We start from the raw sequence: 18,446 nt of genomic DNA, 5'->3' as shown, positions 1-18,446 counted from the left end.
GAGGGAAGTTCATCCTTGCGGTATGGGCATTTGCAAACCAGCATTTATGGCCCAGTAATTTTGAAGGTGGGTGGAGAGAGAGAGAGAGTGAGAAATAAGAAGGCATGGCTCAAACTAACTTATTTTCCCTTCTAGGTTAACCTCTGCAGTAGCAGAGCACAAACGGGCTATAAAACCTATGCGCAAAGTACAGTCTTCACGTAATCCACTTAAGATGCTGGCTGCAAGAGGTGATATCCGACACGAATACACAGAACAGCGGTTGAACATTGCATTCATGGAGTCAAAAAGAATGAGGGTAGAAAAAAGTAAGACTTAATGTGGAAACCACTTGCTTCTGGAATCTTTAATTAATAGTGTGTATATTTTTTCAATTTTGTGTTAATTGCTGTACATGTTATTATGAAATGCGGAGATATTTCTGTGCCTTTGTAACATTTTCTGTGTCATTTATTCAGGCATTACTGTTCATTATGGACATCAAAGGTCACTAATTCTATTCACTATTGACACAAAGAGAACATGACTGAAAATGCAAATAACCACTATTTGAAAGCTAATTATTTTTTGTTTGGTTTTCAACCCCACGTGAAGCGAGACAGGCCCGCAAAACTGTTCAGAAATTAGCAATCTGCTTGAGTGCACGTAAGGATAATTAGTGTGGGACCGTTAACCCCCTTGTAGAAGGAGCATTATTCAGTGTGTCCTACGTGTGGACATACTGGTGCCCAAACTGGAAAACTATTCAATTTCTCAGGGGTGGTGATGTTCACAATTAATAAACTGCAGATAAAATAATTAGGATTCTTGGCTTAAGGCTGCAAGAAAGGCAATCCGGATGTGAGAAACAAAAATGGACCTATATGCGTAACTTGTAGCTTATTTCCTCCTGTCCCTGTCTGGCTTTCTGTAAAAGCGGTGCACTTGTGTTTACAGCACAGAAACAGGCCATTTGGCCCATCTTATTTGTACCTGCATTTGTGTACCACGTGAACCACCTCCCACCCCTTTACATCTGACCCTACCAGTGTATCGTTCTATTTTCTGCTCCCTCATGTGCTTATCCTTAAATTCAACCAATGCCTTTCTCCTCAACTACTCCTCGTGGCACACATTCCACATTCTTACCACTCTTTTGGTAAAGGAGGTTTCTCCTGGATTCTCTATTAAATTCATTAATGACCTCTAATTTTGGACACTCAACAAATGGAAATTTATCATATACTTCTATGCTGTTGAGCCCTTTCTTTATCACAGAAACATACAATGCAGAAGAGGCCCTTCATCCCATTGAGTCTGCACCAACACATGAGAAGCACCTAACCTCCCATTTAATCCCATTTACCAGAACTTGGCCCATAGCCTTGAATGTTATGACGTGCCAGGATGTGAGGCAACCTGCCGCTGCCACCCCCCCCCCCCCCCCCCCCCAGGCAGCACATTCCAGACTGTCACTGCTCTCTGGGTAAAAAAGGTTTGTCTCGCATTCCCCCTAAACCTCCTCCTTTAACTTGTGTCCCCTCATGACTGACCCTTCAACTAAGGGGAGCAGCTTCTCCCTATCCACCCAGCCCATGCCCCTCATAATCTTGTACACCTCAATCAGGTCACCCTTCAGTGCTCCAACAAAAACAACCCAAGTGTATCCAACCTCTCTTCATAACTTAAATGTTCCATCCCAGGCAACGTTCTGGTGAATCTCCTCTGCACACCCTCCAGTGCAATCACATCCTTCCTATAATATGGCAACCAGAACTGCATACAGTACTCCAGCTGTGGCCTCCCCAAAGTTCTATGCAACTCCATAATGGCTACTCTGCTTTTGTAACATACGCCTCAGTTGATAAAGGCAAGTATCTCATATGCCCTTTTTCACTACCATCCTAATATGCCCTACTGCCTTCAGAGATCTGTGGACAAACACACCCAGGTACCTTTGTTCCTCAGAACCTCCTAATGTCATGCCATTCATTGAATTCTTCCTTGTCAAATTAAATTGTGTCTGCCCATTTGACCATCACATCTATACCTGTAGTCCTAAACACTCAACCTCACTGTTAACCACCTGGCCAACCTTTGTGCCATCCACAAATTTAGTAATCCCTAACCTCACACAGTCATCAATGCCGTTTACATAAATGCCGAATAATAGGGGACCCAGCACAGATCCCTGTGGTATGCCACTGGACACCGGCTTCCAGTCACTAACACAGCCTTCTGTCATCACACTCTGTCTCCTACAACAACTCCTATTTTGAATCCACCTCATCAAATTACTCTGTAACCCATGTGCATTTGCCTTCTTTATAAGTCTCCCATGTAGGGCCTTGTGGACGGCATGGCGGCACAGTGGTTAGCACTGCTGCCTCACAGTGCCAAGGACTCTGGTTCAATTCCCGGCTTGGGTCACTGTCGGTGCGGAGTCTGCACGTTCTCCCTGCGTCTGTGTGGATATCCTCCGGTTTCCAACCAAGGTCTGAAAGATGTGCAAGTTAGGTAATTTGGCCATGCTAAATTCTCCCTCAGTGTACCCGAACAGGTGCCGAAGTTGTGGCGACTGAAGGATTTTCACAGTAACTTCATTGCGGTGTTAATATAAGCCTACTTATGACACTAACTAAGCAAAGGCTTTGCTGAAATCCATATAGGCTGCATCAAATTTAGCATTAGTTTTGCAAATAGATTTACAGAGAAATGATCCTTGTCTGGCACCATGGTAGATGATGATTATCCATCATCTCTCATTTCCCTTCCTCCCTGAAATAAATCACTGGCTTTGTGGCAGAAATTACTTCAGTGCACAACTAAGAGAGAGAGAAGCCCTGTCGGAGCTGCAACTTCCCAAGTGAAAGGATAAACGCTTCTGTCCTTACAGGTGGACCTGAATGTTGCCATGGCACTATTTGAGAAGATTGAATAATAGGTTTACAGATTTGAGAAGACTATTTGAGAAGAGCAGGGAATTGTTCCTCAGTGTCATGACCACGGTGTATTCCACAACCACTATGACTATAACAGATATCTCATTGTTGTTTGTGGGATCTTGCTATGCACTAAATGACTAACGCATTTTCCTACATTACAAGAGTGACTACATTTGAAAACAATACTTCCATTGTCTGAAAAACCCTCTTGGGTGTCCATGAGGTCATGAAAGGTGCTACATAAATGCCAGTCTTTTTTTTGTAGCTTCCTGCAGGGCACAATGTAAATACAGCAGCAGTGCTGATTCACCTTTTCCATTTTTTTAAAATCAGTGTCGAAAAACTCCAACTTATCGGAAATAGCGTTAGCTGGGCTGGCGAGCAAAGAGGACTTCAGCAGTGTCAACCTCCGTAATGTAAATTTGACAGAACAAGTGTCGAACAACAGCGCTGTGCCATACAAAAAGCTGATGTTGCTGCAGATTAAAGGTTGGAATTCATTAATTTATTAAAGGGCTCTCAACTCCTCATCAATCTTTTACAAAAGTATTTCTGCGTGCCTGGGCAATTTCTAGTTTAAACCAAAACAAACCTCTACATCAGCTTCACTGCCATTTATTTTTCGTCATTCGCTAAATCATCATAACTGTCTGTTTCATATCTATAAACATAATCCAGATCAGCAGCAGTTTTTTTGAGGGAGAAGAGCTAACGCTGTGCAGAGTAGATTTTGAACAGTATTTTCTTGTTACAATGTGGATGCTCAGTTTGACTTGTATTTCCCAACAATGGGAAACCGTTTCTAATGTGTGTGAAGGCAACAAAAATGCAATTGGAAAAACATTTAATGCCTCCATCAGGCAAGAGATTGGGGGCGATTCTCCCAGCTCTAGCAGCGCAGCGGGCCGGGAGACTCGAGCAGAGGCCGTGTAGTGGGCTTACTGCTGGGCGTCACGGCCTCCACGCGTCTCCGGCCGCCAGATTTCCGGCGTCGTCAGCTCCGCGCCAGAAATCGGCGCAGAGCTGAATAAATTATAGTAATGAGCATTACCACCTTACTAGCAGTCCTGGGACCGAAGTCTCCGAAGCTGCCAGCCTTCCCCCCCCCCCCAAATCCGGCCAGGAGTGTTTCACTTTAGCGGGGTTTACAACAGCTCCTCCGCGAACGGGGAGCTGGCGGCCTGACCCCACTGGAGTGAAAGGGGGCCTTCGAGGCCCCCCCACCCCCACCCCCACCCCGGAGGCTGGAGTAAGGAGGTTGTCCATGAGGCATTGCCAGCTTGGAAGTGCGGCCAGTGTATCCAACATTCTACACAAAATCTCAGATGCTCAGTACCCAACAGAATACTATTATTTTAAAAACTGGAAATAAGGATACCAAACCTTAAAATTGCTTCAGATATGTCTGACTTTTCCGAGCCAAGGTCTATGCAAGTTCCTGGAAACTCCTAATTTCTAGAACGAACTATCCTTTAGCTTCTCTGGAGCTCGTTGTTTTTCATTATATAGCTTTACTGCTTCTAGCAAAGCTGAGAGCTATTCCCTCTCTCGCTTCCAACCTCAAACTGCCTGGATCCAATTAAACACTAAAATTCAAAAGATCGTCTCAAAAGTGGCCCTTAGTTGCTAAGCAACATCTTGTTCTTTCCCCAAGCTAGTGTTTACTCTTCACGTTGTAAACTCTCTCAGCACAATACAGCCACAGTTTGAACTGAAACCAACCCCCATCCCCCCCCAATACATGCAAACACCTTTGTTTAACTTGAATCTAACTGGGGTTTTACCCTTTCTTACACAAACACTAAATTTAAATCACTTAAATCCATACCTTATTTCTAATATCTAACAATACAAACATATATCACTTTGACACGGAGTGCTGCACTTTGGTGTTGTCTTTAGTTAAACTGAAGTCCTGTCTGCCTGCTCGGGTGAACATAAACGCATTCAACAGAACTATTTGATGAAGAATAGGGGATCTGGTTGACGTTTGTCCCTTAGTTAACATCACAGAAACAGATTATCTGATCATTTATCTCATTGCTGTTTGTGACTTGAGGTATGTGAAGATTGGCTGCCACATTTCCCAACAATACAGCAATGATACATTTCCAAAAGTGATTAATTGGCTGTGAAGCCCTTTGGGTTGTTTGGAGGGTGCTATATAAAATTGAGTTCTTTCTTAAGTGAAATGAATGTGGGTGAAATTGCTAATAAGTGTGATACTAAGGCATGTAACAGTTATTCAGAAGTGAGAATAGCTTTTGGGCAAGGAGAACAAAAATCATTCTGCGAGTGCATTAATGGTACATTTTGCAGCTTGGGCTCCAGGTGTACCATTGGTACTCAGTAGAGGGAACATGACGAGGCGCCTACCACTGGGGCAGAAAAGGAAAAGTATTTTCTAACTGGATGAATTTTGATTTTTTATTTTGTATAAAAACTGTAGGCATGGTGGTTAGCATTTTGCCTTTCACACCTGCAAGTGGATAGGAATAATGGAATAAAATGTTCCTCTCTGCTTGCGAGTATTAAATAAAATGAGTTTGAGTTCATGATAGGCACAATGTTATCCATAACTTGTGGCAAGTTAACAGTCTGAGTCTACATGGCTGGCTAATGGAACTGCTACAAGTCTAGCAGATTTTCTAATTGTCGTTACCAATATGTTAATATGAAGGCAAGTTAGCAAAGACCTTTATTTTTCCTCTGGTCTGCACCTTACCTGACCATGTCTTATCAATGATATCATTCAAGATGGAAAACTGCTCTATTCAAGCACCAATACCTTCTACTTTGAACACAAGTTTTGAACTCAAAAGCCATTTATTTTTAATAAAGAATGTAATGAGCAAAGTGCTATAAATACAGGATGTAAAGATTAGCATACTTGAGCTTCCTTATTTTCATCTGTAAAAGGTGTAGTGAAGTTTGATGGACCCAAAGAGCCTGATTTTAACTCCCTCAACGCCCATTCACTTACAAAATTAAAATTGGGCCCAAAATTGCAAGCCACTGGGTAAAATGTTCCGAGACGTGGGATTTGTTCTAGTGTTGGCCATTATACTGTACCACAACAATTTGAACATGCATTCCTAAATTTATTTCTTAGGGCGAAGGCATATTCAAACCAGGCTGGTGGAACCAAGGGCATCTTCGTTGAATAGTGGGGATTGTTTCTTGCTGCTGGCTCCTCAGCATTGTTTCCTGTGGTCTGGAGAATTTACCAATGTCATTGAAAAAGCCAAGGTCAGTCTATTTTTCTCGGTAAGCGTCAGTGCAAACAAACTTCCTACTCTATCCTCACAAAGCTTCCGTTCCTATGAGCTTCTTTCATGAAAGTAAATGACAATGCAGTTCATGGACCCAGAATATGTCAAAGACAGTATTTCCTGCCAGATGTTTGCATGAGGCATGGTTTCACAAGCCACGTATTCCATGAGTTTGTTTGTTGGATATCTAGATTTCCTGTCGTTTTACAGGCTTTGATGAGACTAACGTACTCAGGATAAAGCACTTTTACAAAGTCAGTAAGAAACAAAGTCCAGACTCATTACAAATTTGAAAGGAGTAACACAGAACAGCGAACAAAAGCGTACTCTCTTTGTCACATTTCCTTTCTGCATGATACAAGAAATGAGGCAATGAATGCAATGGGCGACTGAAGCTGTCCAAGTGTATTTCAGGAGTTTTAGCGTATTTATTTTAATTCACCCAACTTTTAGTCAGAATTCTCCCAATGTTTTTATGAGATGATTACAATACAAGTTGCACTGTGGTGTGATTGCTATGCTTTTATGAACAACTGTTTGAAAATAAAATTGGGATAAAGTCAGTAACAGTAAAGAAATGTGGAACATTCAGCAACTAGTGCACTGCATTGGATGCAAGAGTCTCCACAAAGTTTTGTAGAATTAATTGTTTGTTTATGTGAGAGGTTAATTGCTTATTAAATGATGTATGTTAGAATCATAGAATCTCAGGGCAGAAGGAAGCCGTTCGGCCCATCGAGCTTGCACTGACAACAATTCCACCCAAACCCTGTCTGCCTAACCCCATGTATTTACACCACTGGTCTCCCTGACACTAATGGGGCAATTTTAGCATGGCTAGTCCGCCTAATCTGCACGTCTTTGGACTGTGGGAGGAAACCGAAGCACCCAGAGGAAACCCACGCAGACACGGGGAGAGCGTGCAAACAGTCAGTCACCCAAGACTGGAATTGAACCCAGGTCCCTGTCGCATGAAGAAGCATATTCAAACTTCTGACGATATATGAAACACATCACAAATCGGACAATTCTTTATTAATGAGATCAACAACATTATTTTCACCTCTTACCTCTTCTGGTTATTTCATGTTTTGTGGTGCATTAGCGGTTTTTAATTCTGGGGCCAAATTCTGTATATAATATAAAAACAGAAAATGCTGGCAGTTACACAGCAGATCAGTCGATGAACATTTTGGTGGTCGGGGTGAGGGAGACAGGAAAAGCACCTTCATCTAATTCCCCACCCAATTTACAGTCTTTTCGTCTCTGTGTAAAAATATGTTGCACAAGGAGAATAAGTGAAATGTGTAGTAATGCAGAATCTGATTTAGTATCTTCGGAGATTATTTTCACCATAATCCTGAATCAAACAAGGGGATGAGTTTCCAAGGTGTGTTAATACTTTGAGCAAACCTGATTGCCTGCTAGATTTATTTTCTTGTTCAAATCTTTAATCTCAAGCTAATACGCTGAATAAATGTGCTGCGTCAAATAATACTGTATCTAGGTGTATTTTTCAATACTTTCCTGCTTTCAGGCTTCAGAACTGGCAGCTTTTATTCAGACTAAAAGGGACCTTGGCTGCAGGGCACCATACGTGGCCCCAATAGAAGAAGGAATTAACAGCCATATGAAAACAGCCAAAGACTTCTGGAGACTTTTGGGTGGACAGTCAAGCTACCAAGGTAATAATAACTGCTGTAAATTTTGGATTTGAATGCAATTATAAGTTTCTTGAATCTTGCCAATATGCCCCTTTTTAAAGATGTATTTCAAAATTAGAATATGTATTTTCTTGAACTGATTGAAAAAGTGATACGTGGAGCAGAGCTAAGAACAGTGTATGTGCATGCTTAAGAGTTAGAAAAAGTTATTTTAATTCCCAACTGAGATTCTCCCCTTGGTGCTGCCCAAAAGTGATACCATGTAATTAGAGTTACTTCCAACACAGAGAGAGGCCATTCAGCCCACTAGGTCTGTTCAGTCCCTCTGTGGAGTAGTCCGACCAGTCCCATTCCTCTGCTCTATCCCCATGTCTTTGAAAGTTTATTTCCTTCAAGTGCCCATCCAATTCTAATCGTAGATCGTCTCTGTTTCCACCACCCTTGTGGGCAGCAAGTTCCAGATCATTATATCTCATTGCATAATAAAAAATCTTCCTCACATTGCCCCTGAATTTCTTGCCTAGTACCTTAAACCTGTGTCCTTCTAGTCCTTGTACCAACAGTTAATGGGAACACTATTTCTTTGTCTGCCATATCCAATCCTGTCATATTCTTGCACACCACTATCAAATCTTCCCTCAACCTCCTTTGCTCCAAGGAAAACAATTCCAGCTTCTCCAAATAAACCCTGTAGCAAAAATCTCTCATCCCTGGAATCATTCTGATAAATCTCCTCTACAGTCTTTCCAGTATGAAAAATAACCATTTCCCATTATTCTCTGTTTTCTCTCGTTAACCCAGTATTTTATCCAGCTGTCACTGACCTTTCTATTACATGAGCTGCAATTTTATTAATAAGTGTTTTATGTGGTATTTTGCCAAATATTTCCTTAAAATCCAGATAGACAATATCCATTGCATTTCCTTCATCAGTCTTTTCCGTTACCTGGTCAAAATATTCAATTAGGTTAGTCAAGCCAATCTTTACTTGGTATAGATTTATTCACAGGGTGAATCCTTACAGGTATATAGTACTGGAAGTTAGGTGGCCAGCTGGTTGGTGATAATAGGGTCGAGATTCTTAGAGACGGGATGTATGTGCATTTAGAACGGAACAATTTCATTAGTGACAGACAGCATGGTTTTGTAAGAGGGAGATCGTGCCTTACAAATTTGGTGGAGTTTTTTGAGGAAGTGACAAAAACGGTTGATGAAGGAAGGGCCGTGGATGTCGTCTATATGGATTTCAGTAAGGCATTTGACAAAGTCCCACATGGCAGGTTGGTTAAGAAGGTTAAGGCTCATGGGATACAAGGGGAAGTGGCTAGATGGGTGGAGAACTGGCTTGGCCATAGGAGACAGAGGGTAGTGGTCGAAGGGTCTTTTTCCGGCTGGAGGTCTGTGACCAGTGGTGTTCCGCAGGGCTCTGTACTGGGACCTCTGCTATTTGTGATATATATAAATGATTTGGAAGAAGGTGTAACTGGTGTAATCAGCAAGTTTGCGGATGACACGAAGATGGCTGGAATTGCGGATAGCGAAGAGCATTGTCGGGCAATACAGCAGGATATAGATAGGCTGGAAAATTGGGCGGAGAGGTGGCAGATGGAGTTTAATCCGGATAAATGCGAAGTGATGCATTTTGGAAGAAATAATGTAGGGAGGAGTTATACAATAAATGGCAGAGTCATCAGGAGTATAGAAACACAGAGGGACCTAGGTGTGCAAGTCCACAAATCCTTGAAGGTGGCAACACAGGTGGAGAAGGTGGTGAAGAAGGCATATGGTATGCTTGCCTTTATAGGACGGGGTATAGAGTATAAAAGCTGGAGTCTGATGATGCAGCTGTATAGAACGCTGGTTAGGCCACATTTGGAGTACTGCGTCCAGTTCTGGTCGCCGCACTACCAGAAGGACGTGGAGGCATTGGAGAGAGTGCAGAGAAGGTTTACCAGGATGTTGCCTGGTATGGAGGGTCTTAGCTATGAGGAGAGATTGGGTAGACTGGGGTTGTTCTCCTTGGAAAGACGGAGAATGAGGAGAGATCTAATAGAGGTATACAAGATTATGAAGGGTATAGATAGGGTGAACAGTGGGAAGCATTTTCCCAGGTCGGAGGTGACGATCACGAGGGGTCACGGGCTCAAGGTGAGAGGGATGAAGTATAACTCCGATATTGGAGGGATGTTTTTTACACAGAGGGTGGTGGGGGCCTGGAATGCGCTGCCAAGTAAGGTGGTGGAGGCAGGCACGCTGACATCGTTTAAGACTTACCTGGATAGTCACATGAGCAGCCTGGGAATGGAGGGATACAAACGATTGGTCTAGTTGGACCAAGGAGCGGCACAGGCTTGGAGGGCCGAAGGGCCTGTTTCCTGTGCTGTACTGTTCTTTGTTCTTTGAGGGAACAGGAGGTGGACCTTGTGGACAAGATGAGTGTAACATTGGCAGGAAGGAAGATAGGAGAGAAACTAGAGAAAGTTTGAAGTTCAGGACAATTTACATGTTCAAGGGAGATGTATTTCAAAGAAAACTTCTTTGTTTAATTTGCAGGTGCTGGAAATCCAGATGAAGATGAACTGTATGAAAGTGCAATAGTAGAAACTAATTGTATTTATCGTCTAGTAGACGATAAATTAGTCCCTGACGATGACTTCTGGGGAAAAATACCACGCTGTTCTTTGCTTAATTCAAAAGATGTAAGTATTTGTCAAGTGAACCAGTGTGGGGCACCCTCCAGTAAATCCCTTGGTAAATACACTACATTGTGCTAGACTAGATCGGGAAGGCGCAGGTTTAATCCAGTTTGTGCTGAACTAGAATTGTACTTGATCTCAGCCAGGTGCTTACACGGCCAGAACAGCTGTGTGAAAGAGAGGGGGAAAAAGAAAATCACTGTTTCCACTCATGACCATGCCAAAGAAGTATTGCTGTGTGAATATACATCAGGATGCAACTTGATTGCGTTGCTTTGTGCAGTTACTTATGCTGTTGGCACACAGTCTAGCTTTTAAGTGAAGAATGGCTACATATTTGATGACTGGCAGCACTCCTGGAATTGAACCTGAGTTATTGTATTTAGGAGAGAGAGAGAGAGATGTTGGAGGTGGGTGGATGAAAGCATGAAGATGTGTATAGCAGGTGAGCTGGAGCAAGAGTAGATTACACTCACCTCAGTATAAGTTTCTTTGTTTAAGGCAATGTGTTTCTTTCCTTTGTAGTGCTTATTACTGATTTGTAGTATTAGTGTAGAATTGTAGAATGCATGTAAGGCAGAGCAAGTAGAGATGGCAGTTTCCTTCACTAAAGGAAATCGATAAACCAGATGAACGGTTACAATAATCCAGTAGCTTTCACGATCAATTCCTGGTGCTCCAGCCTCCTATGCCAAGAATTTAACCCATAACCTTTGGGTTACTAGTCTAGTACCATAACTATTAGGTTGCTATAACCACAGACCTTGCAAATACGTGGCACTTTTAATAACCCAAAGAAGTCTCCAGGGGCCATGATGTTTAGGAGGGCTGGGTTTCCTATCCCACTATCCAAAGAGCCAGTGGAGAACACAACCCTACCAACGCTGTCTGGCCCCCAATGATTTCATGCTCCAATGAGTGTTGATTGACGGGAGGCAGCAATCTAATTTGCTGGCGGCTGTCTAGTCCCTGCAGAGGCAGAAGCTGTGCTGGGCAGGACTGCATGCAATTCCCAGAGGCAAATTCCCAGGATTCCAGGAAAAGGTAAATTTTGGGGGTTTCGGGGCGAGGAGGATAGTAGAAGCCTGGGAGTGGCTGGACAGTGGTGGATTAGGGTATCGGCAGAGAGACCATGGGGTTTGAGGACGTGGAGATCCTATGGTTATTGGATTTTAAGGGGTGGGGTAGGTGATGTTAAATGGGAGTTGCTGATGGAGGTGCCCATTCTCACCCCCCTGCTCCCTGCCAAGGACTGAAGCTGATTATTTTCCAGGTTCCCCTATACCCTGGAACTCTTCCCCATCAAACTCCTCCCCGTCAAACTCCTGCGGGTGCTCCGGTTTCCTCCCACAGTCCGAAAGACATTGGTTTGGTGGATTGGGCCATGCTAAATTCTCCCTCGGTGTACCCGAACAGGCACCAGAGTGTGGCGACTCGGAGATTTTCACAGTAACTTCATTGCAGTGTTAATGTAAGCCTTACTTGTGACAATAAATAAACTTTACTTACTTTACTTTTAAAAATTGAGGCTGGGTGGGAAACAACCCCCAAGTGGCCATGACTGGGGTAGGAGCCGGCCGAGGTTTCGCACATCCCAACATCAGATCACAGAATGGCTGGGGCGGGCAGGAGCTCAATGGAAAGCCCATCCATCTTACAAATCTGGCAGTGGGGGAGCATAAAATTCTGCCCCAGGTTATTTACAGGAAGCACCAGAGTGCGAAGGGCAATAAATGCTGCGCCAAAGCAAGAGACATTTGAAAGGTGACTGTTGTTAAAACTTCAAAAGCTTACTAAATGTACTCGAGTGTCGTTCTGGTCTCAATTATCCTTTTTTTTTATTGAATTTCTCATACTTAATTACTGGCATTAACACCAGTGAACAAAAAGCTGACCTCTGTCTTGCAGCATTGCTCTTCCTATTGCTCATGGAAGTAACTGGCACAGTGTGGCCGCACGCACACTAGCAACCTCTCGAGAGTTTGTTCTTCAGGTGTGAAATTCAACAGTCAAGCATGAAAGGGTTGTTTGGCTGGGGACTGAAGAAAGGGTTGCATCACATCCAAACTAGACATGCTTATCTGCTGTGTTAAAGTATGTACCTACCATCAGGACTCACTGAACTATCACTGAATGAGAATCCTGGTTGATTTATTTCCCTCGTTCCCACCCATGGAGAGCCAGAGAACACTGAGGCAAATGAATGCCCATCTGTTGTTCCAGCTGAGATCAGATAACTGGCCACAAATCAGTTTCTGAACTAGAGGTGATTTTGATTTGTATAATCTGTATTAAACAACTGTGCTATCTGCCCAGCTATGTTGCATGTGAGCTTTTATGCAATTTTCTGAAGCCCGTGATTATTTTTCGTAGGTGCTGGTGTTCGATTTTGGCAGTGAAGTGTACGTCTGGCACGGAAAGGAGGTCACACTCGCACAGCGAAAAGTAGCATTCCAATTGGCAAAACATTTATGGAATGGTACCTTTGACTACACAAACTGTGACATCAACCCTTTAGATCCAGGCGAATGTAATCCTCTGATACCAAGGTAGCTTTGATTTACACTAACTATTTACAACATACTGTGTGCATAATTAACCATAATAACTAGAGTTGACACAGCAAACATTGGAATATTCGAGGCAGAAGTTGCCACTTGATCCATCAAATTCAACAATTTTTGATGTTAACCTTGCCATCCTGCTTTATTCCTATTTACATCAGGCTTAAGGGGCTAAATTGTCCACTCCTACTTCTTGCTCTCCATGCCCTATTGAGAAAAATTAGAAAGAATAGAATGATGAATGTCCCCTAACTTTACATGTATGTTATGGAACTATGGCAAATAAAGTGACAGTTTGGGAACTTGAGGAAGAGACAAGGTTGGGGGGAGGGAACGTGGGGGAACATGTTTGCATAATCCTAATTAATCATGCATAATCATAATCCTAATAGGCTGAATTCAGCACTCACAACACAAGTCAAAGATGGGGCTTCAACATTGTTGTCCTAGTTCATTGACCTGCCTTTAATTAAAACACTGGGTACATTGAACTTATCTCTTTGTCCTTACTGATCTAAACTTTGTTTTTTAATTGGGGGTTGGAGGAAACCTTAGAATGAAGGGTATCAGGCGAGGGAGGATAGTTTAATAGTTCTGAAAAGTACTCAAAGAAAATGTATATGCACTTTCTTCTCTTCAATCCTTTTGGAGAGGGACGGCAGCCACATTTTCTTTTTTTTTCAATGGACTGGTGGTTACAGGGAGGGTGGTGGAGGCAGGTTGACTCACATTGGTTAAAAAGTACTTGGATGAGCACTTGGCACATCATAACATTCAGGGCTATGGGTCAAGTGCTGGCAGATGGGATTAGGTGGGAGTTCAGGTGTTTCTAATATGTCGGTGCGGACTCGATGGGTCAAAGGGCCTTTTCAGCGCTGTATGATTCTATGCTTTGTCCACATTTGATGGCACTGGAAAAGTCTGCCTTCCTTTCGAAGTCTGCATTATTCTGATCTAAAGTTAGGATGGACTATTAACAAAATTATTGACAGCGTGTTGGTGACTCATTCATTTGCTTAGATATGAGCAGAACAAGGACCATTCTACTGTTTAAATTTGCTCTTATAATCTGGAAAAACATTTCTGTTCCTAAACACTGCTGTTGGTTAGCTCCTAAATTTCAGTTTATACTGGGTTTAATATTTTATCATTCCATGCTATCTATATAGATCCTTAATTTACTTTTATTACATATTTCTATAAACTAGTCACAAATAAATGACAAGTTATATCTCCTAACTAATGGGTTAATATAGAAATAACAAAATTTAGAGAAACTAAGACTTAATGTATTTCATTATACATGAATTTTTTTTTGCTATGTGAGATATTAGCTATCTTACATCCACTGTAATTAATGCATGAACTATTATCTACTGTAATGGCTACTAATCAATTTACAGCGCCTTTTCACGGTAATTCTTGGAATATGATACTCTGCAAGATCTACATTTTAAATATATTAAATAGCTTTGGTTTCTTATTGTTAATCCAGTCTTTTATTATTCACTGTATCTTAATAAATCAAAGCTTGGAAATTGCTTTTCTAACCTCGGTTGGTGAGCTCATAAAAGGATTTTCCAAGTATAGTTTATTTAGTTTGCACATTTACTACACAGTAGATTGGGCACGTTAATAGTAGCTTGTTTGTAAAATCCTATGGGTTCAATGGTTATGTTATTGGATTAATATTCCAGAGGCCAGAATAATGATCCAGGAACATGTGTTCGATAGCTCAGGAATATAAATTCAATACATTGAATCAACAAAGGATCAACAACCCTTCTGACCTTTTCAGTTTTAAGTACGAGATGTCAGAAAAGCTACCACAAGGATAACTGGCTTGTGGCGGTTAAGTGATCTTAACGGCATCTCATTTTAATCCTTCAATATCGGCTCGACCAACCATAATGGAGCAGGTTGGAAAGATGGAATCAAAAGCTGTGGCCATGAAATTGCCCGATTGTCATTAAAAACTCTCATCTGGTTCACTAATGTTCTTTGGAGAAGGAAACCTGCCATTCTTGCCTTGTCTGCCCTGTGTGTAACTTCAGCCTCACAGCAAAGTGTCTGGCTTTTAACTGCCCTCTGAAGTGGCTCACCACCACCTTCTCGGGGACAATTAGGAATGGTCAGTAAATCCTGACTTTGTTAGTGATGCCCTTATCTTGTGAATGAATTACAGAAATGTCTTTCCTTAGAAAAAGATGAGATACTCAACACAGTAATAAAGGAGATGTCAGAAAAGTCACCACAAGGCTTGTGGTGGTGAAGTGTTCATAACATCATCTCATTTTAATCCTTCAATGTCGGCTCTTCCTATCATTCATAGAATCATACAATCCCTACAGTGCAGAAAGAGGCCATTCAGCCCATCAAGTCTGCATCGTCAACAATCCAATGCAGACCCTATCCCCGTAAGCCCACGTATTTACCCTGCTAATCTCCCAACACCAATCATATCATTGAGGGGGTGGAGTAATAGATAGCAAATATATGAATACCCCTGCAAGTCTGGTGCCTCCGTGTATGCTTTCATGGGCAACTAAAGATGGGACATATATGCTGGCCTTTCGAGCCGTGTACACATCCCGTAAATGAATAAGTAAAGTATGTTCAAGCCTGGGCATTCTATTGTACCATAGGTCAGTAATTCATTATTAAATGAAAATAAAATACTGCAGATGCTGGAAATCTGAAATAGAGGCAGAAAATGCTGGATAAACTCAGCAGGTCTGACAGCATCTGTGGAGGGAGAAACAGAGTTAATGTTTCGAGTCCATATGGCTTTTCTCCATTATTATTTATTTTTAAAACTATATTAAAAAGTAAGTAAAGCACAGGCTACGGCCTTTTGTTGGATGTTACTCTCCTTGCCCATCCTTTTTTATATATCTAAAAATACACTTATTCTTGTTAGTTTTTTCTAATTGAAATTTCAATTTTATTGCTACCTGTTAACTGATGATTCAGTATCCAGGGTTGGCAGCTCCAGAAGGCTTATTTAGAAACATAGAATCATAGAAGGAGGCCATTCAGCCCATCAAGCCTACATGGACAGTAATCCCACCCAGGCCCTATCCCTGTAACCCCACGTATTTACCCTGCTAATCCCCTGACACTATGGGGCAATTTACCATGGCCAATCCGCCTAACCTGCACATCTGGGAATGGGGATTTGCTTGCATGACACTGCATGATGGGGCAGCACGGTGGCACAGTTGGGGTGGCACAGTGGTAAGCACTGCTGTTTCACCGTGCCAAGCACTGCTGCTTTACCGTGCCAGGGACCTGGTTTCGATTCCCAGCTTGGGTCACTGTCTGTGCGGAGTTTGCACATTCTCCCCGTGTCTGCATGGGTTTCCTCCAGGTGCTCCGGCTTCCTCCCACATCCAAAGGTGTGCGGGTTTGGTGGATTGGTCATGCTAAATTGCCCCTTAGTGTCAGGGGGAACTAGGTAGGGTAAATGCATGGGATTATGGGGATAGAGCCGGGGTGAGATTGTGGTCGGTGCAGACTCAATGGGCCGAATGCCCCCCTTCTGCATTGTAGGATTCTATGATCTTTGGACTGTGGGAGGAAACCAGTGGAATCCCACGCAGACACGGGGAGAGTGTGCAGACTCCGCACAGTCACCCGAGGCCGGAATTGAACCCGGATCCCTGGCGCTGTGAGGCAGCAGTGCTAACCACTGTGCCACCGTGCCGTCCCGTCATGCAGTGTCACACAAGCAAATCCCCATCCTCTGCCTTGTTTTCAGTTGAACTACCACAAGATGCACAAGTATTGTCAGAGCAGCCCAATCGGATGAAATACTGACTCATCTTCACAGTAATCAAAATGTGGACAGATATTCTGCTAAAAGTACCAATATGTTCCATTAAATGGAGAGAGTACAGGGAATGTGTGTGTGGGGGTGTATATAGATTTTTTATTAATAAATATGAAATTACCATTTACTACATGAAGCAGTAACTTATAAAGAAAAATGATTTCCTTTATCGAATTCTTTGGCCACAATTCCACTTCACACAGTAAGTCATGTGCAAGATGTCAGATGCCAAGTGTTAATCCTAACCAGCTGCTTGCTTGCTTTTTTCCACATGTAGGAAAGGTCAAGGTCGTCCTGATTGGGCAATTTTTGGCAGGCTGACAGAGCATAATGAAACTATTTTGTTTAAGGAAAAGTTCCTGGACTGGCTGGAATCAAAGAAGCCCTTACAAAAAACTGGAGTTGAAGAAGAGCAGAAGGTGAACCCCATTTGGTTATATTATTAGTGAAGCAAAATCTTTTAATCCTTTTTGTCTTTTCAAGCACCTGTGATGTCATATAAAACCTGATAGACTGGGGGACATTGAGGGGCATTGAGTATTTTAGACCTGTCAACTGATGTAGTTTCGACCGAAATCCTAAAGTCTCCTGAAACTTGGTTTTTCACAAACCTCTTCTCTTGAGATTTTGTGATCATATGTATTACAATATTTCCTCCAATTTATCAATAATCATTTCTGAACCATTTTAATGGGTACAAGATTGTAGGTCATTCAGATCCTTGAACTTGTTACGCCATTCTGTTAGATGATGAATGATAACGTACTTAATTCCATTTTCCTACCTCTGTTTGTTATCCTTGGTAGCCTTAACCAACCAGAATCTACTGATGGGGATCACAAGCTTTGGTATATGCTACATTGAGCACAGATGCAGGCCATTCAGTCCAACTGATCTATGCCAGCATTTATGCTCCACATGAGCTTTCTTCCAAAATAGTCACTGAATTAACAAACTATAGCAAATAGAATTGGAAATGATGTAAGAAGGTGAGAGAAGGAAAGTAGGCCCTAGTTTGTTTAAAAAGGATTTGATTGTTAGTAGGAGAATGCAAATATTTGATCAACATGCCACTCTTCCTGCCCTGCTAAGAGTCAGCAATTGGATTTGGATGGGCTGCGGTGGCATTTTGCCTCCAACCCAACGCATTCGAACTTTCAACTCAATTGAGCAGTGAGTAATCATAAAGATAAAATGGATCACGTAGATGGTGTGAATTTTCAGTAGGAATTCAATAAGCTGCCTCACAAGGAACCTACACATGCATTAGGGAAAAGTATTAGAAATCTTACAGTCACAAAACCGAGGATATGGATCAATGAATATTGCTTGGGTTAGTCAGGTGGTTGGAAGTGATGGATGTGAGGAGTCGATGATAAATCCAACATTGTGATTTATTAAGAGAATGAAAATGTGAAGAAGTATAAAATACGACATAATGGGAAAAATTAAATAAATGGGGTGTTGCCAAGTGTGGATGGACAGAAAGAGGGG

The 18,446-nt window shown here is 42.2% G+C and overlaps 1 protein-coding gene across 1 annotated transcript in view; it reads left to right on the top strand.

Moving 5' to 3' along the window:
* Positions 1-18,446, top strand: part of svila (supervillin a) — a 256,345-nt gene that overhangs the window by 190,373 nt on the left and 47,526 nt on the right. Inside the window, exons 25-31 of the mRNA XM_078233529.1 lie at positions 136-308; positions 3,258-3,413; positions 6,037-6,173; positions 7,734-7,881; positions 10,414-10,559; positions 12,930-13,105; positions 17,230-17,371. Of these exons, the coding sequence (XP_078089655.1) occupies positions 136-308; positions 3,258-3,413; positions 6,037-6,173; positions 7,734-7,881; positions 10,414-10,559; positions 12,930-13,105; positions 17,230-17,371 (1,078 nt within the window). The remainder of the gene's footprint in view (positions 1-135; positions 309-3,257; positions 3,414-6,036; positions 6,174-7,733; positions 7,882-10,413; positions 10,560-12,929; positions 13,106-17,229; positions 17,372-18,446) is intronic.

This window comes from Mustelus asterias, chromosome 2 (genome assembly GCF_964213995.1).
Source record: "Mustelus asterias chromosome 2, sMusAst1.hap1.1, whole genome shotgun sequence".
NCBI classification, from domain to species: domain Eukaryota; kingdom Metazoa; phylum Chordata; class Chondrichthyes; order Carcharhiniformes; family Triakidae; genus Mustelus; species Mustelus asterias.
The sequence above is the reverse complement of the archived record's forward strand: the minus strand, read 5'-3'. Positions and strand labels throughout refer to the sequence as shown.